The following is a 22,971-nucleotide window of genomic DNA, read 5'->3' on the forward strand; positions in this document are numbered from 1 at the left end:
AATCGAAAAAAATGGAAAAACAAACAAACCAATTGGTCAAAGAAAATGAATCTTGCAAAATTGATTCGATTGATTTTAATTGAAATTCGAAAAATTGATTAAATGTTAACTCGCAATTCGAGTTGAGATTATTTACCTTTTCCAATTGTTTGATGAAAGAACTTGAATGCTGATCGTTAGATGGCAACTCTTTCATTATCGAATTGGCAACTAATCGTTACTATTACTGTTCCTCTGAGTAGTTATGAATTTCATTCAACCTGTTAAAGTATTTCATGAGTTGTGATGGATCAGATTGTTGGATCTTCGTCAACATTTAATCTAACCGACGATGTTATGACGAATTTAACTTTATGTTTAACGTTCGCAATTGATGACGATGAATCAAACGAAACGTTAACGTTAATGGAAAACAATGAAGTGTTTACAAATGATCTAAGTGAGTTTTCTGTTCATACTGTATCTTTATCATCATCATCGTCATCTTCGTCATCATCATCTACCCAAGTAATCACACCGACAACAGTTTCATCAATTCTTATTCCGAAAATATTAATTTCGTCAAGTAAAAGTACTAAAGTTAACAAAGTTATCTATCAATATAATTTGTTTTATCTTCTATTGGGTCTTCTTGTTTTCGTTGGATGTTTCGGAAATATTCTGGTCTGTCTAGCGATTTGTCTCGAGCGTCGATTACAAAATGCGACGAACTTTTTTCTATTATCATTGGCGATCGCCGATCTACTGGTGTCGATTCTTGTCATGCCAATGTCAATCGTTAATGAAGTTTACGGTAAGTTAATTTACTTCATATTCGGTATCTTATATCTTCATGATGAAACTTTCCAAATGGCGGTAAACTTCATTTCTCTCTCTCTCTCTGATTCCATTCGAATGTTCAAAATTCTCGAATAGAAATTAGATTATTAATAATATAAAACTATCAAGTTCTAATTTGTGTTGATAAGAAAATCATCTCAACTGTTACATGATGAAATTGTGAGTTTTCTTGGTGAAAATTTCCAAAGTGAAATCTGAATAAATCTCATGGGAGATTAATTAAAACTTTCAAATGAATTTAATATTTGTCACTTTGTTGAATGATATTTGATTATTATTATTATTATTATATGTAAGAGTAAATTAGTTTGCAACACTAGATTGATAATATTATATTCTGCCTATTTGAAGGTTGATAAAATTACCATTGATCTCTCATCTTTTTTCATGATAATCTTTTCCTTATTTGTCCTTCAATCATCAATCCTCATGATCAAGGCTTAACTTAAACATTTTCTTTGACAATTCGCTTTTGTTTTCTCAATAAAGAAGAAGAAGAAGAGAAGAAAAAAAAACGTAAACAAAATCAATCAATAAATTTGATTCATTAAAAAATTTACTATTCATGAGATTTCACTGAATATCAACGGATACATTTTCCATCATCAATGTTGATGGTCGTTTATATGTTTACCTTTGATTAAATTTTTTCCATGTTCGTTGAAAGGATAAGTTGATATATAGAAAATGATAACGTAAGCGAAATTCTGATGGAACAAAATTAAGTATTCGAAAGTAACAAACTCGACAGAAATAGAGAAAATTATCTACTATAAGAAATAATAATTTTCTCTTCAATAATTAAGTAGATAATTTGTCCAATCGTTAATCAAATTATTCATATTGTAATGGAAATTTCCTCACATGGAAACAATTGAAGATTATCTAATTATCAAGTTCGATACATGGATAATATGTTCAATCGAATATTCTGTTTTATTTAAACGATTTCAATTTCGTTTTTTTTTTTTCCTGATTCTCCTTTTTTTCCAATTACTCAAAAGTTATCGAATAATTTAGAATCCATTGATTTTCAATCAGTTTAACAAATTGTTTGATAGAAAATGCGAATCAATTTTCTATCTGAATTAATCTTTTACTCTTTTATTATTATTATCACAACGAAATCACGTTTAATTTTAACAATCAAGTAATTGATTGTAAATTGAATTGATTATTCAAAAAAATAGAGAGCCAATCGATCAACAAATTTAATCGCTATTTAAGTTATCTCATTGCTCTCAACTAAATCAACAACATGAATTCATTGAAACAGTGATTTAAACTAAAAAGTGTCTCGATTGATTTACTGTTTTAATCAAGTCAATATTCAAATTGAAACAATAGTAATTAAGAGCAACAATTAACTCTAATCTTTCACAGTTTTCAAGCCTTTTAATATGATAATATTGATGAGCAAATATTGAATCTTTCAAGCTCATTATCTAAAGATGTTCTAATCACCCTGACATATATTAGTCGATTGTCAAGTTCATTGAGAGATTAATCCGATAATCAATTTTCATATAGAATATGAATTGAAATGATTAATAAGTATATTAGCTTATTAACGATCATGACAAACAAATACTCCAATGGTATTTACTTTGCCTGCTAATGAGGTGTTTCATTAACCCGATGTAATTATCATCAAGAATAATTTATAATCTCCCATGTATTCATTTCCGTTGGAACTCATTTCCTTTAGAATTTTCCATCTCTCTCTCTCTCTCTCTCTCGTTCCATGTTTCAAAAGTTATCAAATTCTTTACCAATGGATCCAGTATATATTTCTAATTTTTTTCGACGAAAACATTTATAAGAATAATCGTCATAATAAGAGAATGAGATAATATTCAATCTACTGTCAAATTCAATTGAAATACAAAGAACAAGCAAAAGAACAAAAAATTATACTAATCTAGTTTGTCTCCCATTCATTCATCATCTTCTCTCTCTCTCTCTCACCTGATTTATCTCCAATTCTTATCATATATATTTCTCTCTCTCTCTCTATTATAGGAATAATATACTCAGCCAATCTAAGATTTCCCTGTATCATCAAATGATAAGAATCATCGCTCGGAAAATATTATTGATTAATCTCCAGATAAAAGTGGAATAGTTTCAGTTTTCATTGAGTATACACACAGAATCGAGTATGATAATTGAGAAGAGAAATGGTTAACATAAGCAGAAAAAAAGAGATGAACAAGATCAATTTAATAATTTAAAAGTCAATTTATCGATCCTGATTAATAGGCAAGAATCGAAGTTAAAATCAATATAATTTACTATTTAATATTCACGTTAATTAAAACTTTCTCTCTCTCTATGCTTTAACATAATGTTAATAAATTGTTTCCTAACTTTGGATATATTGTAATTTTTATATTTACTATATTATAATGATAATAACTAAAAGTTAATGGCTGGTAATTTATCATTTCTGTCCATTCATAAATCCAATTACTATATTATGCATCTAAAGACATCTAATTTATCTGATAAATGATTGTCAGTCAATTAATCCTCCGGTTGTGATGATAGTTGCACAAGTCATCAGAAATTTCCTGTATAATTGAATTGTTACCAAGACATAACTACATTTACGTTGAACATTTTGCCTTTTAATCATTTAACTTGTATCTCTCTGTCATCCAGCAAAAAACAAGCAATCAACAGAATGATAATAATGATAGCATTTTGATTTACCTCAATGAACTAAGGAAGAAGTGAGAGAGAGAGAGAGAGAGAGAGAGAGAGAGAGTATGAATGAACTATCCATTCGATCAGATAAAATATAACATAAATCATATTCATCCAGAGCTTTTCTGTCAAGTTATCAAAAAATCAAAGGTTCATTATAACTTTTATATCATTTGTCATATTGTCTAAGTTTTTAAAATTCTCATATTTTTTTTTGTTCTGCTTGTATCATGATAGATACACAGGTAAGATGGATGATGGAGATTGAATTTGATTTGAAACTGTCCATGTGATAATTTGATTGTAATAGAAAAGTTAAATATTACAACGTAACAAGTTGATTGAAATGAATTAAGAAACTGTGATGATAATCAAGGGATTTTTATTGTGGTTTTGTTTTCGCCGCTATTACAGCTTAATATTGTCAAGTAAATGACAATAGAAGGGAAGAGGAAAAGGAAGAAGAAGATGAAGATGAAGATGATGATGATGATGATGATTCTCTTAATTTCTAAGGTTTAGGGTACAAATGATCTTGAGGAACAGTTTTTTCTTTGTTTTCTTCTATTATTTTTTTTCTTCTTCCTTTTTCTCTCTAATCTATCTTACTTTATCTTCTTTGATACTTGATTCACATCGAACATGGAATTGCCATCATAACATCATTTGAAGAAATTTTTTCTTACAATTTGTTCCATGACTTGATTCATCTCTTGAACGTTATCTCCAATGGTCAATGGTCATTTTTTTATCTTCCTCTTCCTCTTCATCTTCTTCTTCAACATGTTCCTTTTGATATACTTTCATTTCACTTCATATCATCATGTTCATCTTTCGACGAAAATCACAATGTTAAGTTTCCATACTCACATTTCTTGTCATTCTATTTATCATCTCGAGTTTCAATTGTTATTTCACCAAAAGGAAAAAGAAAAATTAACTTTATATATCCTCGAACTCTCAATGTACATTCGTTGGCTCTTGAAAAAGTTTACTTTCTCTCAAGGTATTGGCCAGAATTGAAAGAGAGAGAGAGAGAGAGAACAGAAAAACAATATCGAAAAGAAAAAAATATCATCGAAAAGTTTGTTATTAATTTAATGATAATGAGAGAAGGAAAAAAATTGTCTCGACTTTCATTTACAGGGAATAATAAATAAATTATCAAAATTATTATAAACCTGAATAATCATTAATTTACAAATTCGAAACTTGAGAAATTATTTATTTCTTTTGAATCGTTTTAGAATTAGTTGGCTAACAAGATATTCTCAGTCACAGTTTCCATTTCGTTGATATATACAAATACACTTAGAAATGATCGCTCTCAATTCTGTTCTCAATTCCCTCAGCAGAAAATTGTAAACATCATGAAAAGGAGGAGCTTCCATGTGACATAGGTGTTCAATAGTAAATTCAAAGTTATTAATTTAATGGTATCAATGAAGAAATTTAAAAATAAGATCTAACTTTTATCACTATATTCATCTAATGGTATATATATAATTAATAATTGATAAAGGTATTAGATATATTCACACATAGGTAGAAAAAATCGTAATATTAAATTAATGAAAATTACATTAGTTTAATTAAAAAGGAAGAAAAAAATTAACTAGAAAATATTATATTATTATTATTTACTATTAAATAAGCATTTCGATTTCAAAAGTTAATCTTAATTGCATGGTGAGTATTGATAAGATATTCTGATGATATTGTAACTTTTTTTTCTAATAAGTTTCTCTCTCTCTCTCTCTCTAATTGTAATTTCGATTAGGATAATCCCTCCAACTATTATTATTAAAGTTCTAGTGTATTTACCTCAATAAACAATTGTGATGAGATTTACTGAATAAATGAAATACTTTGGTTCACTGAACACACCATAGATTATATGAGATTTTATACATTATACAACATACACATGTACTAGTGAATTTACCGTTATCTACAGTTTCAACTTTACTCTACTTGGAATACATAAGTTAAATTAATTTAATTCAATTTCCCATTTGAATTCCTTAAGTATTGATTAAGATGGAGATCCTTACAATGGATTAATCTTATTTTATCCAGGTTCAATCACTAGATTAGAATACATGAAAGGGGCACATCAAAATCTGCCCATCACCCGAAATTTTTTTGGTTTTTCTGACTCAACTTTTTATGCTAATTCCGAAGCCGAAAATATTTTTTCAATCAGACGTCAAATAAAAAAGATGCATTGCAAAATGTAATTATGTATGCGATCACTACTGATCCTATTGTGTGTGTTTATAAAAGCTGTTTTTCTGATACTATTACTAAATACAGGGCTATTCAGCTATTTTACCGATGTTTTTTGAGATTTTCTCAGCAACTATGAGTCGTTGAGACTCAAGACGAGACGCGGTGTGATGAGTTTGAGCGATTAACAATTACCGTATCAAAATATCAAGGTCATTCAGGCCATTGTTGAAAGAAATAGTTTCAAAGTAATCTGAAGGTTAGGTTGATCCTCTTGATTAGCTCGTGCTACTTTTTTCCACTAACCAGCCTTCCGATTAAGCAAACTTAAAACTTGAACTTCGGTCACTTACGGTTTGCCAAGCGATCAGTAAGTCTAGCCAACGGGATATTACTTACCACTCCTAGGTTTTGTTTGAGCGCCTTGATCATTATTTGTTGTTGTTTTGTATTGAATATGCTTTTGCTGGTTACGAAGATTTTTAACATTTTTAATCACAAAAAATATAACAGAAAGAGAGATAAAATACTGATGAGGATTATGTATGATTAATGGCAAATGACCAGTGCAACTTTGTGTTAATCATCATCTTTAATCTTTACGTCATCGAAGGGCTAGTCTCGAGACAATAGAAGTACAAATTCATACATCAGTCTTGCGTTGAGAATTTTTTGTTGTTCTTCATTGGATATTGCCAACCTGTAACCGGAGACCAGTGAATCATAATGACACTTTAATTCGTTTAAGTTCCATTTATATGTCATTTCTCGGGAGTCCTCCATGTTTTGAACGACCACTAATACAGCAAACCAACGCATTGGATTAGAGTTGATAAAATAAAAAATAAAAAATTCCTTTTGTCGTTGATTACAGCGCTCTGATGCCATTACTTTATCGTTATAAACTTCAAACAGAGTTGAACAAATTTTTTGAAATCAGGACTGAAATGTCGAGAAGTAGGTGTAGGTGGAAGATTAATAACATCACCCATGATGAATATTTTGCTGACCAATCTTTGGATTTTAAACAAAAAAACATCCATTCATTTAGCGCATTATTTGCCTTCTTAATTGTTGATAAAATTCATTGGTCAATGGTAAGAGTCACTGGATTGGTCTACTGTTTGTTCTTCCTTTCCGAAAAAAACCTTCACATGACCTTTAAATGGGTTTATCGTAAAATGACCTCAATGACCTTGAAAATTTTCAATCAATTTCCAAACCAACTAACCCTGAACGAAATCAGTTTCCTGTTAACTGACTTTTCCATGAATTTCTCAAGCCGATCATTCAAAAGCTTCATAACAATGAAAACTTTTTCTTCTTTCATCATTTCATCACATTGAAGATATTTTAACTTTTTAATATCAATAAGAAAGACCTGTGGTCCTTGAGTAAATATACAAAGAAAAAATGATGAATGAAATGCTACATGAAACACTCATGTAATTTTAAAAATTAATATTAGAAGATAAAGAATGAAAAAAATAATGGTCAACAAGTTGAATTGTAGTCAATAAATGAAAATTTTGACAACACAATTTAATTGAATTCTGTAATCATTATTATCTTTTCCCCTCTTCCTCGGTGATTATCACCTAATTTACCTGTAAAATCACACGAATCTCACCCTGAATACACGATCAGTCTTGTCTTATGTAATCAAAAAGCTCGAAAAGTATTTCAATTAAATGATCATGACGATAATTCTGTATGTACTTTTCGAATGATTTTCTACCATTGTTTGAATTTTATCATTTTCTTTGATCTTAAAATGAAAAGTTCTTTCACCATCATTCCCGAAACTTTCTCTCCACTTTCATCATGTTGTTTGTCAGTGAGAAGAAAGAGATGGAGAGAGAAAATGGATTCTCAAAGTTTCTTTCTTTTTCTCACTTATGTCTCTCATCATCTTCTTTTTTCTTCTTCTTCTTCTTCTTCTCCTCATTCTAACCAAAGATTCAATGTTCTATTCTCTTTTTTTTTCTTCATCTCTTCGATCCAATAACTATTTTTCTATTCCTTTTTTTTATTCTCTTTCTTTTCTTCTTTCTCTTTTATTTTTCATTCTATTTGTTGAAATAAAGTTTCTCATCTTTGCTCATCCAAACGTTGATTCAATATACGGTTTTGTTATCGGTAAAACTTATCCTCAAATTGATACCATTATTCTTGAGACTCGAGTATAACAGTAATATACATCATTTCGAATTTGCAAAAGTTCTAGTTTTTTTCTTCTCTTCCCTTTACTCTTTTCTCTCTTGATTCTCCTCCCTATTCCACCATGATAGGGTAGCCAAAGGTGAGAAAGTTCAAATTGATAGCTCAGAGAGCGAGAGAAATGAATACAAAATTGATTGACATTCAAATGAGCTTGAGGTGAAAATGATTCACCTGAAAAAAAAGGTCAGTAGATTGTAATAAGAAATATGAATGAAATGAGAGCTTAAAATTGATAACAAATGGAATAGAAAACTTTTTTTTTCTACTCTTCAGATAATCAATCAATAACTTTTTCTAATATCTTGCCGGAGAAAAATTTGTCATAAAAGTGACAAAGTTACTCAAATGATGCCAATGAATTTTTTTTTCTCAAGAATAACCTGAATTCTGTTTCTCTCCGTAATCATCATCATCATCATTGATAAAAGTCACAATAACAACAGTAATAACAATAATAATCTAAGGTGTTCATTCATTCATCATGTACTTGAGGAAAAGATTCAATGAAATAACATTAATACTCCCTGATGGTGAAAAAAAATCAATTGTATTGATTCAAAATCATAATTACATTTGATAACTTGGCCGACAATTATAATTGTCCATCTTTAACTCATCTAACTGTATATTTATTTGTGGTTATTAATAATAATGATAATAATCGATAAATATACTTTATCATCATCATCATCATCATTTATCTTCCAGTGGAAATTAATTACTTTCACTTTGTCTCTGTCTTAATTAATTATCACAACAATTAGAGAAACTGTCAGATTAATAATAATATTAAATCCTTAATTATTATTATCATCTTATAGTTTATATATATTTTATATCCTCGATAATAATATTTTTAGTATTTATAATTAGCTCAACAATCAACATGTAATTCAATTTAAATCTTTATCTAGTCCAATGTTATTAATGAATTATCATAATCATGTTATCATCATCATCATCATTATTATTATTGGAATGATGATTTATCACAAAACTTACAATTCTAATAGTTAAATTTACTGAACAAGTAAATATGATGATGAAGAATTGTGATTATTATTATGAATTGTATTCAATTGGATAATATAATAATAATAATAAATTACTTTGGAATCCAAATGATGCTAAGAATTTAGTTCTATTATTATATTAGAAACCTCGAACTTGTCCTTTGTCGATGTTCAATTGAACAAATGTTCTGATTTTTACCTTTTAAAGTATTTCCATCGATTTTACCTGTAATCATGATAATACTAATTTTTTTTTTCTTCTCTTTCATGGAAATTGAAAAAGTCAATCAAAATATAAGCGACGAAACCAATCTAGTCAAGATTGAAGATTATGCTATTCAAATTGAGCTTTAACCTCTTTCATTTTAAATTGAGCTCTAATTTGAATATTCAATTAGCATCATTTTTATCGGTGAACAGAAAAATTTGAATATTTATTCATATCGTTAAATGATTCAATTCAATTCATTCAATTCGTTTCCATGATTAACTATTAACTACTTTTGTTTCTCACACTTTCAACTCATCAAATCGATTAGTATTTAGTAATCGTTTGACAATTAAATCACTATTATCATTATGAGAGAGAGAGAGAGAGAGAGAGAGAGAGAGAGAGAGAGAGAGAGAGAGATTTACCATGTGAATGAATTTCTCGAATAAATAACATTTGAAACATTAAAAGAACCAGACAAATACAAAGTTCTAATACATTTCGATTGAGTTATTTAGTTTTTTCTCCAATTCTGCTCATACAAATTAATATGTTCTAATATTTTATCATTCGTCGAGTTTATTTACCGTTATGATTGTAAATCAGAATTGAACTTATCATTATTATAATTAGTTTCATGTTAACTATGAATTTTGATCTCAATTTACATATAAATATATTTTCCAAACTTTCCAACATGAACTTTTCGAAGTTTTAAATTTTCTCTTGCATTTGTTATTCTCTCTCTCTCATGTTCAAAATAGGATATTGGCCCTTTGGGAGATTAACATGTAACTTTTGGGTTACCTGTGATGTTCTGTGTTGTAGCTCTTCCATATATCATATGTGTTTCATCAGCGTTGGTCGATATGTTGGCATAAAGAATCCGCTTCATGCTCGACAAGCTCGACTTCTTGTTTCAAGACGAGCAGTTCTCTTGAAGATCGTAATCGTTTGGCTGATTGCCGCTTTAATTACAAGTCCAATCACAATACTTGGAGTAATTGATTCGTCCAATATTATGCCTGATCCATTAGTTTGTTCAATTGATAATAAATACTTTCTAATTATCGGTAAGTAATACATGATCATATTTATAGTCTCTTTTTTCATTCAATGTTAAACTTCAATTTGTACCAAACGATAATGTCAACTTAATGTAAATGTCTTAATCCATGGGAATAACTTTTCCCATTCAAACAGAATATTGATTAATTGATTTATCATGATTCTCTCATAATTTGTATACTTTATTATTTTAACTAAAATAATTATTGACTAATAATTTTTTTCTTTTTATGGTTTGATGAACTTTCCTCTCTCTCTCTATCTTTTCGTCGATTTCAATGGTCCAATTTGAAGGAGCTTTCAGTGCCTTTTATTTACCAATGATGATTATGGTTAACAGTTATGTTCTAACTGTTCGATTATTGAGAAGAAAAGCGAAATTTTGTAAAAATTCTACTGATCCTGGTAAATGGCCTCCATCTTCTCGAACCTCAATCACCGAGAAATCTCATGGGAATCAAGGTGATAATGGAAAGTATTCAGGTAAACTTATTCTCTCTCTCACTTTCTCTATCAGTTCGATATATTTAAGATAATGTCATTATTGCTTCAGTTATCATCATCATTTGTTACACAATCCATATAATATCATGTATGTAAGTTAATAGTTATCACTAAATATTATATTATTATTATTATTATTATTATATTCAACTCTCACCTTGACAAGGTTATACAAAGAAACAATATTTTTCATCTTACAACCTGAGTAACTGAGTATATGGGAGTAAATAATATTAGTAATAAATTGTTTACTCTTCAGGTTGACAATCAATTTGTATCAATATAATACTAGAACAACAATCAACAATCATCAAGCCAGAAAAATAAAACACTGTAATCAAAGATAATTCATCATGTTAAATGATCAACTTATCGGTTTGTTATTGGAATCGTTGAATTAGTCTGTTTGTTTTAAGATTAACTCTGAGAAAAGTGAATACATCGAGAGATACATGGTCCTAAATATCGTGTTCAATATAAGGATAAAAACCTGAGTTTTTAATATTGTGATTTCTGATCACGTTAATTCACATAGAGTACATCAAATTTAATATCATTACGTGAGTTGAAAGGAAGTTGAAGATATTACATATATTTATTAGTTAAGATGATGATTATGATTATATTGAACATTATGATGATCATGATGATGAAGAAAAAAATATGATTGTATTAACCTGAACGAGTTCGTGTTACTCCACTTGGATCAATGTGAATAAAATTACCATGTAAATATTGAATAAACATTGAGGTTGACCAATTTTCCATCATTTTCATCATCATCTTCATCTTCATCTTCATATTGTAATGGGCTACAGTCAATTAGATTACTTTAATCACTATAATTATTGAGATAATAATATCATGCAAATGATCATGAATGGAAAACTTTTCACAATTATTATCATAAAATACATGATGAAATGGATAATCGAATATGTTTCAACTCTTTTTTTTTCTTTCTCTTCGTCGATTTTCATTATTGTTTTTCTATCATTTTCGTCCAATTCAATAGATAATCAAAGATGCTTCAAACGGGATTTCGACACTCGCAAAATTAAAACTACCTTCAGTTTTAAAACTCGAAGTCTCCACTCGATATCAGATGATAATGATAATAATAATTTCAGAAGGAGTTCTAATCAAATAGGGTGAGGTTCAAATCTTTTTTTTTCCTTCTTCTCTTTTACTTGTTCGTGTTCATTGTACGATCATAATTGAGGTCGAAATAATTTACGAACAGAATTGGACTAATATGATATTCTAATGTTTTCCTTTCGTTCTGTTAATATTTATTTATATCTCTATGAACATAGGAATAAACGACCTTCTCCATCTGGGTCAATATTGGGAGGTCAATTTGGTACCGATATAAGATGTCGAATATCTAAATATTATAATACCCAGCCCATGATGATACGAACATTAGGTTCATCTGTACAGGTTCGAACTGAGCAAAAAGCGACGCAAGTTCTTGGTTTGGTCTTTTTCTTATTCATCATTTGCTGGTCACCCTTTTTTACTCGTAACCTTATCGAGGCTCTTTTTACGAATATACAAATGCCCGCTTCTTTACCAACGATATTCCTCTGGTTAGGTTACTTCTCATCGACCATTAATCCCGTTATTTATACAATTTTCAATCGAAATTTTCGCCGAGCATTTCGACGAATAATTTTATGTCAAACAATCAAGTATCGACTTCAACGAAGTTCACAATCATTTACACCTAATCAACGTATCGGTGGTCGTAGAGGTATTTACAATAATTCCAATCAAAATAGTCCAAATGTAAACAACAATAACAACAATAACGATAACGATAACGATGATAATGATAATGATAATGTTAATGATAACCCTGATTCTGGAATGCTGATAATGTTAACATGGATAATATTAATCTAAATGAGAATAGTTCAGATGATTGTCCTAATTCAATTCATGGTTATGTCTATTCTCAGGGTGGATTGATGATAAATACAAGGAAACCTGTTGATTGTAATGAATATTCCGATGGTGGGAATCATGAACCAATGGATGATCAGGATAATATTAATAAAGATTATCATGATAATGTTATATCAAAAAAGAAGGGAAAACTTTTTGTGTCAAAGATTTGCTATCACACTTCATCAAATGATGAACAATCAGTTGAACATGATGATAATAATGATAATCATCATCACCATCATCATGTAATCTCATCTAATAGTAAATATCAATCAGGTGATAATAATTATTCTGATTCATTAAACATGAGATATTGGGATTATCAAAGGTCCCATTTTAAAAATCGATCTGACCCTTTGGCTACACTTAAGTGTTGCTCTGAAGTTTAATGTGACAATTAGTAAACTAATTACAAACAATTTACTATCAATACAAATGACAATGAAATCCATTCACATATCAATCGTTTCTCTCTCTCTCACTGATTTTCATTCATTCATCATCATTAATCATCTTCAATCTGTTATGCAATTTTAATTAACTTTACACTTTAGGTCAAACTCAATAAGTTTGATTGTAATCAGAAAATCAACAAATTGTAATTTTCTTACAACAACAACAAAAACTAATCATTTGTTAAAATTTGTTCATTATCCACATATGATTAAATTTGTGATTAAATTCGTAAGTGTATTAAATGTTTTTCCTTTCAAAATTTATATACAAAACAAAACCGAACAAAAATAAAATCAATCAAAGAAAAGACAATTATAATTATTAATCGAAAAAGTGAAAAGAAAAAAATTTCGAGTCAAATTTTAGTTCTTTTTTCACTCACTAGATGGAGCCACTTATTCGGCGGCTTTTTAATGGAAAAACAGACAACCAGCTCCATCTGCCGAGTTTCGGTTCCATTTCACTTCCAATCGATAATTTAAACCGACAATCAGACCGACATCTTCTTTGGTCAATGAGAATTACAATTACTGCGAATGCGTTAATGTTGTAAATTTCGCATTTGCTTTTATCTCTTTCAACGGTGAGCTTCATCTTAGCTAATTTTTTTTGCTCTTCACTTCATCTCTCTCAGTTTCTTTTCTCTCTTTCTCTTTGTGGTTGTTTTTTCTATTCAATAAAATCTTTTGCTACTTAATTCCATCGAAACATTTCAATTAGAGAATTTATTGAAAATTCTGTTCCCATCATGTTATCGATAATTCAATCTTGGAATCTAGTCTATTTCTTTTTTATGTTTGCCTGTTTATCATCTTTCTCTAATTGTAAGTACAATTTAATCTTCTTTCTCACCGCCTTCAACTGTTTCTCTCTCTCTCTCTTTGAGGAGAATTTCAATTATTCAGTGAATCTGATTTTCTTTTCTAATTTTTTTTTCTCTTCATCTTATTTCCTGAAGGCTTGAAAATAATTCCAGAAGGAACTCAAGAAGTGAGATGGGTCAATGAAAGTTTCGTGTTGACATGTTTCGAGGAAGGAGACATGACCGATCGTAAGTTATTCTACTAATATTCTAAGATTATTGATGCTACAACAAAAAGAAAACAATTTAAATGGTCAACAATTAATCGCTGATAATTTTGCAATTTTTATTTCCTTGAACACAAACAAAAAACCAGGAAAACTGGAATGGACTCAAAGTGGAATAGCTGATCCAAGTTTCGTATTGCAACAAGAAAATCATGGTAAGTCCTTGATTCAACTCGAATTATATCATTTCTATCTCTCTCCTTTATCGATATGATCACGTTGATGATTCATGTTCTCGACACGCATTCGCAGTAACATCAATTTCCATTAACCAAAGAAGATGTCGGCTGAAAGCAGCTATCATCATCTTTCTCATCATCATCATCCCATAAACCCCAACATAGGTCGACCCAAGTTTAATCCTCTATTTCATCCTCATCATCATGTAGCTTTCGAGAGAGAGATTGAGTTGATGTTTAATCTTTAATTTCCTTGAGCAATTTACTTTTTTTTCATAATATTTAAGCTCAATTCAATTGATAGTTGCATGTTGTTGTTGTTGTTGGATATTTATACCCACACCTTATTATTAAAACTCAATTATGACCCTTGACCTTCATCTGTCAGTTAAAAATCAATATAAATATTGAAATGATGATGAAAACAAATTGAATAATCATGAAATTTCAATTGTCATTATGATTTAAATTGATTGAGATTCTCTGTTTTTGCTTTTATTAAACTTAGCCAACAATCATCATAATCAAGTGTCAATCAATCAAACACACTAATTAATCAACATTTTCTCAATCAAGTGTTTCGTTTTTGTTATTATTGTTAGAATCGATTCCATGAAAAACTCAAGAATAACTTTTTTTTTTATTTTCTATTTTTCTCCATTCATGATAATTTGTAATCAGTAAAAGTGTAAACCTTTGGGTGGAAAGAGAGTAGAGTTGAAAATTTAAAGTTCTTATAATACACAAAACGCACACGCCATTTTTTTCTTCTTCTTGGCGAAAATCATTCGATTTAACTGATTTAATTCCAATTCTCTCTCTCTCTCTCATCAACAGGTCATCAACTTCGATTGTTGGTCTACTTCGCAAAGAAGCACAATGCTGGTGAATATACGTGTGTTCTTAAAGACGTAAGTCTATTTTTCTTTAATTATTCCAATCAAAAACTCTAAACTTGATCTTATCGAACACAATCAATTCTAATTGAGAATATCCTTTATGTGGATGCTCAAGGTGACCACAATCAAGAAGCACTGATAGTTAAATCTTCATTCTATTACTATTATATTTGCTCCTCTTCCTTTTGCTGGTAAGAAAAAGGGAGAAAATGTCACCAGAACAAGAGAGAGAGAGAGAGAGAGTTGCTGACTAATTGAAATCGCTTTCACTCACTCGAACCAATTAGGATGACAAGGTCATTTCTCTCTCTCACTCATAATTCATCTAAATAATATCTTCATCCTCTTATCTTGAAATGCAAAACTGATGCAACTCTAATTTTATTAATTCCCTTCATCAAATGTTCATCCTTTAGAAAATAAGATTTGTCATGATAATCAGTTTTACTTTCCAATTCTTATCCATTCATCTGAGTCGATATTCTTGATAGAAACACGCTCATGATTGATTTTCAACCAACATCATAAATTAGATCAAAATTTACTTTGAATTGTAAAATATAAACTTTTCTTCATATTTATTTGTTCAATGGTCAAGAAGAAGAGTCCATTTGAACATTTCAAGTAACTCGAAGGAAAGTTTTTAGGAAATTTGAAACTCGATATCTGTGTTTATGTGTCTATGTCATTATCGAATCTAATTGATATCATTTTCACTCAAATTCTCAATTTATATTCCTCATGAGTGATCACCGATAAGATGAGAATTGATAATATTTATTTAATGTGTCATTTCATATTTTATTCATCAATTTCCACCATATTTATATATATATATTTACAGACTCGATCCAATCAAGTAATTGAATTTAAGTCGATAACCATGAATATTTTTGACAGGATTCATTTTATTGGTGAGTTAATTTTCATTGTTTACAATATTGTAAACAAGAAAAAAAAAATTTTATTCATATTGAGAGTTTTGATTAATTGAAAGATTATCGTCAAAATTTCATCAATCTATTTGTCATTTCAGGTCAACAAAATCGAGAAGTGAGAGAGAATCAAAATGCTGAACTAGTCTGTAAATTCAGTTACGATGAGCAGCTTAAAGTTTCCGTATCATGGAATGGGCGAAATGGAATTGAACAACTCAATGGGTCAACTAATAAGTACAGAATAAATAATATTGAAGGACGTCCATACACATCGATATTGACCATTTCTCAGGTCAAAAAGGAAGACGCTGGTTCGTATACCTGTCAAGTTCTGGTCAACTCTTTGCGTAAAACTGACATCAAATTTTTCGCACTTGGTTTAAATGTCGTCTGTAAGTATCAGTCCATTCATTTCAATCGATTATTATTATTATTCAAATTTTCCCAATGGTCAACTTTTCGTTATTTTTTATCTTCATTTCTTTATCAACTTTATCATGACAATTTCCGTTCATTTCCATGTTCAAACAAACTGAACTAGGTCAAGTTAGTTGACAAACTAATAGCTAAAGGAAAGAGAGATGACAAGATAAGTGGTCAATGATAATAATATATAAAAAAAGGAGAATGATGATTAAGATGATAATGTTTTTACTTCTCAAATGAATTATTATTATCATTCTATCATGAGAAGATAATTGAATCGATTTCTCTCATAATCTACTATACATGGAACAACTCAATGAACTTGGATTATCAGGTTGATAGATTTTGAATAAACTGTTAATTCACTGAAATAGCTGATCAGTTAGTGTTCAGTTTTCAATGATAATATTGAAATTCTAATGGAAAAGGGCGTTGCCATGTCTCTTATTCATGGTAGTAATTTTCATGGTAAAACGTATTCATGATGAAATTCATTGTGATAATTAATAGATTTTCAAGTTTACTAGCATGTTGATACTTTCCTAAATTGTAATTGAATTGATCGTCTATTGTTTTTATCTCTTGTTCAATAGATGGACCTAAATTTCATAAAAATGAATCGGATACCGGATGGATTGATGAGAAAAAGTTCTTGAGTCGTGAAGGTCGAGATAAACCTGTAACATTGCGATGTGTCGTTGATGCAAATCCGAAAGCTCGAATCGCTTGGCAATTAGCAAGTAATCGAGCTCTTTCCAATGATTCAATCAATTACACTCATGTTATCAAGGAAGGAGATAATTTCAGTGAATTGAAACTCTTTTACAAAACACCAACGGCAACCAGCAAGAATCGGCCCATTAAGGATAAGACAATCACACCCAATGAATTTCGTTGTGATGCTTCAAATCTATACGGTGAAGATTCCCGTCGATATTATGTGAAAATTAGTAAACTTCCCAAAATGCCTGATATATTGGATTACACAATTGCTAATAATCTGTTGACCTTAACAATCAAAGATCAGAAAATAACTCCTCCAGTTGATAAATATCGAGTTCGTATTCACAATAAAGACTTTGAATTCAATGCAAGTAAGTATCAAATTCAATCAACTAATTAATTGGTCAATGACTTTCCAATAGGTGAATAATGTTCATGCTATTTTAATAATCAACTTCCTATTGATAAGCTTCATTTCTGATTACATGTCACTCTCTATGTTTCTCTCTCTCTCTCTCTCCTTTCTGTCTTTCCAATTATCATCATCTAATTTGAGTAATCACGAAAATCATCAACAATCATCCAATTGTGCAATCAATTTTTTCCACATCAATTGTCCTCTTTAATTACTCAGCTAATGATAAGATTATTTGTTTCCCCTATGAATACAAATTGATAGATTATTTTAATTTACATTTTTTCACTATTGTTGACCACTAATTCCTGATAATATTACTCATATTTAAAAAATAGATTATCGATCAGCACTGATAATATATCATTTGTTTATCATAATAGATTCTCTTGTTGATTTGATCGCTTTCAACAGAAATCAATCAACTGTAGATTGATGAAGTCATAGAAAACTAAATGAGAGAAAGAGAAAGATCCAGAGAGTGTCCTACTCTCTCTCTCTCTCTCTCTCTCCTTTTCCACCTTACTAAAACCCACCCCACCTTGTTACATGTTCCTCCCTCGATTACACTCATAAGATTGTCTCTTTTTCTTGACTACCGATGATCATTTTTAATTCAAAACAAAGTTTATGATGACAATCAAACTCTCAACCTAATACTTGCCATAGATTCACCTTGACTACAACCAAGGCACATTAAACAGTTGATACATTAGCTTTTCTCTCAATTTGATTGCGTGTTTTATTGTCCCCTTGTTGTTGATGATAATGATGATTATGAATCAGCATAATATTTATTATCTATTATCTCTCTCCCATTTCATTTAATCTTGTCCGATAGTTGACCTAAACTAACCCGAAAAAGCAAAAAAGAGACCTAATATCGATTGCATATGTTATGCATAATATGCAAATTGAGGCACGTCTTTGGCAGCGCAATTTAACCAAAGAAAACGTGTAATTAAATTTTTACGCTTTTCCCACAATTCAATTTACACGAGCAACCAAATCATCATTTATTCGCGTGCATTCAAAACAAAAACAAGCAAAGAGTAACATCTTGATTTAGTTGGTAGATTTTTCTGTTAATCATCAAGTCATTTCTCTCTATCTCTCTTTCAAAGTTCATGATAACTTTTAGAATCCTCAATGAGATGATTTCTTCATTTTTCTAGCACTTTGATTATCCCTTATGGAAAAGGAAATAAGTTTTTATACTTCTCTCATTCTCATCGTTTAGAAGATGAAAAGGATTCTTCATCTTCTGCATCATTTTCTATCTTCTATTGTGTTTGCCGTTTTCTCTTTTAAATGTCTCCCTCATCATCATCTCTTCCCTTCTCCTCCTTCTCATCCATCGCTCAATAGAATTAAAATGATCACCGAACTAGTGCCATCTGTCTATTCGTCTCTCTCTCTCTCTCTCTCTCTCTCTCTCTCTCTCTCTCATTTACTTCCTTCTTTTTACCGGATCTTAGGTTCTTCTCGTGCGCTAAGTAGTATTTTTTTTCATTTTTGTTCTAAAATTCAATCGATTGTTCGAACAATTTTTTGTTCTCTTCTAAAAGATAAAAGAGAATATGGAAAAGTCCGATCAATCAAGCGAATCTTACAATTTAAACCTGATTAGGATTCGATAAAATAAAAGCCATAGTAATAAGATAATGTCCATTGTCTATTATTCTGTGTACACACCTTAGCGTGAGTCAAATGCTCGTTAATTTATCTCCATAAATCTTATGGTTCCACTTTCATGTTTATGTTATAATTACAGTTAATCTATTAATTTCTCTCTGTTTATAATCCTAATTAACCAATAGAATCAAGTTAAATCTGTTAGGCGGGAAACACCTAAATTACTTTGCGATTTTCGGACTAATCTTTACCCTCTCTTTAATCACTTCCTATTGTGTATGTGTTGATTATTTTACGATTTCAATTTCAAATCACTCCCAATAATTTGGATCATGATTATGATTAATAAAAAACCTTATCTTGTTATATTACTTTCGATCCAAGGTCAAGCCATTAAGCTTAAATCTCTCTATCTCTCTCATGTTAACATTGATTATATCTCTGGAAACTTTATCGATCGATCGATGAAAAAAGTCCTGTCACATTTATTATTATGTTTCCTATCCAAAGAAGGAAAAAATAACAATCTAAACCATATCTTCATCTTTTGCCTCATTTTCCCTCTTTCTCTCTCTCTCTTGTCATCTTCTCTACACTTACACTGCCATTATTATCTTCCCTCCTTTCCTCCTCCTCCTCTTCCACACTCACTTTCCCTCTCCCACTTTGGCTTGTACCTTCCTGGTACTTCTTATAATTCGAGGTGATCACTCGATCGCCTTACCCTCGAATCCTATTCGGATTGTTAATGAATTATGGATTCATCGGCCTTGAGATTCTGAATGGAACACTAAATTTCATCATCATGTTCCTCTTGAATATTATCATCATGGTTCTTTTGTTATTGTTATTGCTTCTTTCTTTCTCTCTCTCTCTCTCTCCTTTTTGATCGACCTACTTCAATTCCAAAGTGAATATTGCTCAAACTCAGAGCATTTCATGTAACCATCCTTCGAACTAGGTCATGTTTTATATCAACATTTCGAGTCTTTTCATCTCTATATCCTTGTTTTCCTGGTTCCTGGTAATTCTAAATGCTAATATTTTACTTCGATGAAATCAAGTTCCCTATGTCATCACAAATATCCAAACTCGAAAAGACTTGGAAACTAATAAAAGTCCAAAGGGAAAGAGAGAAACGTTCACAAGCTCGTCCTGCGTAAACCAATTGAATCTTTATTTAGATTCAACTGTTTTTTATATATTTTCTTCATGAGGATAAGTTTCAGGGTGAAAACAAATACACCCACTGAATTGATGCAAAGAATCAAAATAAAAGCAGATTCAATCACATAAAGATGGAGCATAAAAATCACATAGATTTTATGAAGATTATTAAATAGCATAATTGTTATCCATTAGAATCAAATGTTAATTTCGATTGTTTTTTGTTCTTTCTTTCTAGATCATGATAACAATCAAACTTACACCGTTCAAATTGATAAAGTTCCCGGTGGTGACCACTCATTCCTCTTCTTTGCCCATAATCCCGTTGGTTGGTCCGAACCATTGGCCGATGAAGCGATGAAACTTTCGATTAACCTTTCAAGTTCATTATCTCCTCTTATTCATCTTTTAATTTTACTTTTTGCAATCTCCATTTCGACTCGTGTTTTTATCTCAGTATGATTTAATTGAAACCAATTCGCTTAATCAACCAAATTAACTAATTCCACCAAGATAGATTTCCAACTCATTCCAACCAGTTATTTATAACGATTTATGTAAATGTTCATCATCTCTATTGTCAGAAGAAAAGAAACTATTACCATGAAAAGATTTACTATATTCTCTTCATCTTCACCAAAGGATTGGAAAATTTCATTCTATTCCTGATTCCGATTCAATTTCCATTCTCTCTCTCTCTCTTTCTCTCTCCTGTTTTCATGAATTCAAATCATCGACAAAACATCTAAAAGGTACAACCATTACCATGGCATGGACATCATTCTCACCTTCATTGACATCATCCAACATCTTCATCTTCATCTACACCATCTCATCACCATTTTGGCTTCTAATCAACCACGAACATTAATATGTTCAGCTCTCTATCGTTTATTGTCTCATCTTGTCTCTTTAATTTTGGAAATTAATCGTACCCTGTGCCCGAAAAAAAAACTAACAATTACAAAGAACCAAAGAGTCACATTCGTTTCTTCAAGTTTTAAAATTATTGGAAGAAAATTAACTCAATTGTATCAATAATTGTATCCGTCTTGATGTGTCCATGTTCATGTTAATGGAGTTTAATGTCATTCCAAGAAAGCGAAAATTAATCCCAAAGACAATTTATTTTCAATCTCTAACTTCAAAATACTAATAATTGAATCAAACAAAACCCCCAAATGAGCTCGATTTCAGAAAGAAATAACCAATAATCAAAGCATAATGAATTTTGATCCTTCCAACCTCAGTTCCAACTCAAGTTCATATTCATTCATCTTCCAGTATCACCATATAAATGACAGATTAGGATAAACACGAAAACAACAGAACCAGAATCAAGAAAAAAACCAAAAAACCAACTCGAAGCGATCGCTCAACCAATTTGTTGACAAAAGGAAACTTAAATTGTCATCATTGGATTTTGTCAATTGGAAACCGAATCTCAATTCACAATCAACATACTAAGACACCTTATTCCAACCAAATCAGCTGATAAATATCGTCATGTCACCAATCGTTGGACCAACAAGGAGATATATATACACAATATAAGCAATAATTGATTGAATTTGAGCTAAAATTTCAACCTGATGAAGAATCAGCAAAGTCAAATACCCAACACAAAAAATATATACTTACAAGTTGAATATTCATCAGCATTCAACAAGTCAACAGAATTAAAAATCTATGCAGTTGATTAGCTCAAAGAAAACTGACCAAGTTGATAGAGAAGAAAAAAGTTCAGTGTTATCGTCCAAAAGGTGAACAACATGGGAAGAGATTGACTGTTATCAAAATCTTAGAGAACTCACTGAACTCCAGATCTTTTGCCTTTACTAGTCTGTCATTTTCTTTTGATACATAAAACAAATTGAGAAAAATGAAATTATAATACTAAAGAATAAGCTAATTAATATGATTTAATTGTAAAGAACATAATTTTAATTCCTTTCGCATTTTATATTAATGTTATTTCTCAATGTTTTTCCTTTGTTTTTCTCTTTCTTTCCTTCTTTCTTTTCAGCCTCATTGTTTTTCGTTTTCTTTTTCAAAAGTTCAGTTCCATTCAAAGTTCTGATGTGGTTTCCTCTTTTTTTTTCACCCAAATGTTATAAAAACCAAGAAATTAACACCAGAACAGAAGCCAAATTAACATGATGCTGATTCGAGTGCGTGTAATCCTCTTAATTTTTAAACAAAAAGATAAAAAAAATTAAACTAAAAATGAATAATAAAATCAGTGAAAAATTAACTTTCAATTGTTTCATTCACAATTTAATGAGAAAAACAAA

At 30.1% G+C, this 22,971-nt stretch overlaps 2 protein-coding genes across 3 annotated transcripts; both read left to right on the top strand.

The window, feature by feature from the left end:
* The first annotated feature begins 58 nt into the window (after window positions 1-58).
* LOC128387435 (5-hydroxytryptamine receptor 2A-like) lies at window positions 59-13,199 on the top strand. 2 transcript variants are annotated; one of them, XM_053346636.1, is made up of 6 exons: window positions 59-439; window positions 674-793; window positions 9,990-10,298; window positions 10,588-10,776; window positions 11,813-11,948; window positions 12,114-13,199. In XM_053346636.1, exons 1-6 carry the CDS (start codon window positions 286-288, stop codon window positions 12,703-12,705), a joined length of 1,500 nt encoding a protein of 499 aa, XP_053202611.1. In that variant the 5' UTR covers window positions 59-285; the 3' UTR covers window positions 12,706-13,199. The 2 variants fall into 2 exon arrangements, with proteins under 2 accessions (XP_053202611.1, XP_053202610.1); XM_053346635.1 differs by having other exon boundaries at window positions 59-793.
* A 485-nt stretch (window positions 13,200-13,684) lies between these two features.
* Window positions 13,685-22,931, top strand: LOC128387439 (neural cell adhesion molecule 2-like). Its single transcript, XM_053346640.1, has 8 exons — window positions 13,685-14,030; window positions 14,165-14,257; window positions 14,385-14,450; window positions 15,312-15,385; window positions 16,218-16,287; window positions 16,410-16,703; window positions 17,331-17,831; window positions 20,916-22,931. Exons 1-8 carry the CDS (start codon window positions 13,955-13,957, stop codon window positions 21,137-21,139), a joined length of 1,398 nt encoding a protein of 465 aa, XP_053202615.1. The 5' UTR covers window positions 13,685-13,954; the 3' UTR covers window positions 21,140-22,931.
* The last annotated feature ends 40 nt before the right edge of the window (window positions 22,932-22,971 follow it).

Source organism: Panonychus citri, unplaced genomic scaffold (genome assembly GCF_014898815.1).
Source record: "Panonychus citri isolate SS breed McGregor unplaced genomic scaffold, ASM1489881v1 Contig00090, whole genome shotgun sequence".
Taxonomy (NCBI): Eukaryota; Metazoa; Arthropoda; class Arachnida; order Trombidiformes; family Tetranychidae; genus Panonychus; species Panonychus citri.

What these genes read in the sequence shown, in the direction of transcription:
- LOC128387439 (XM_053346640.1), top strand. Translation starts at nt 13,955, where the DNA reads ATGTTATCGATAATTCAATCTTGGAATCTAGTCTATTTCTTTTTTATG. An exon ending in TTTATCATCTTTCTCTAATT is followed by an intron (nt 14,031 to 14,164) that starts GTAAGTACAATT and finishes TATTTCCTGAAG; the next exon opens with GCTTGAAAATAATTCCAGAA. An exon ending in GGAAGGAGACATGACCGATC is followed by an intron (nt 14,258 to 14,384) that starts GTAAGTTATTCT and finishes ACAAAAAACCAG; the next exon opens with GAAAACTGGAATGGACTCAA.
- LOC128387435 (XM_053346635.1), top strand. Translation starts at nt 286, where the DNA reads ATGGATCAGATTGTTGGATCTTCGTCAACATTTAATCTAACCGACGAT. An exon ending in TAAATACTTTCTAATTATCG is followed by an intron (nt 10,299 to 10,587) that starts GTAAGTAATACA and finishes TCCAATTTGAAG; the next exon opens with GAGCTTTCAGTGCCTTTTAT. An exon ending in AGGAGTTCTAATCAAATAGG is followed by an intron (nt 11,949 to 12,113) that starts GTGAGGTTCAAA and finishes CTATGAACATAG; the next exon opens with GAATAAACGACCTTCTCCAT.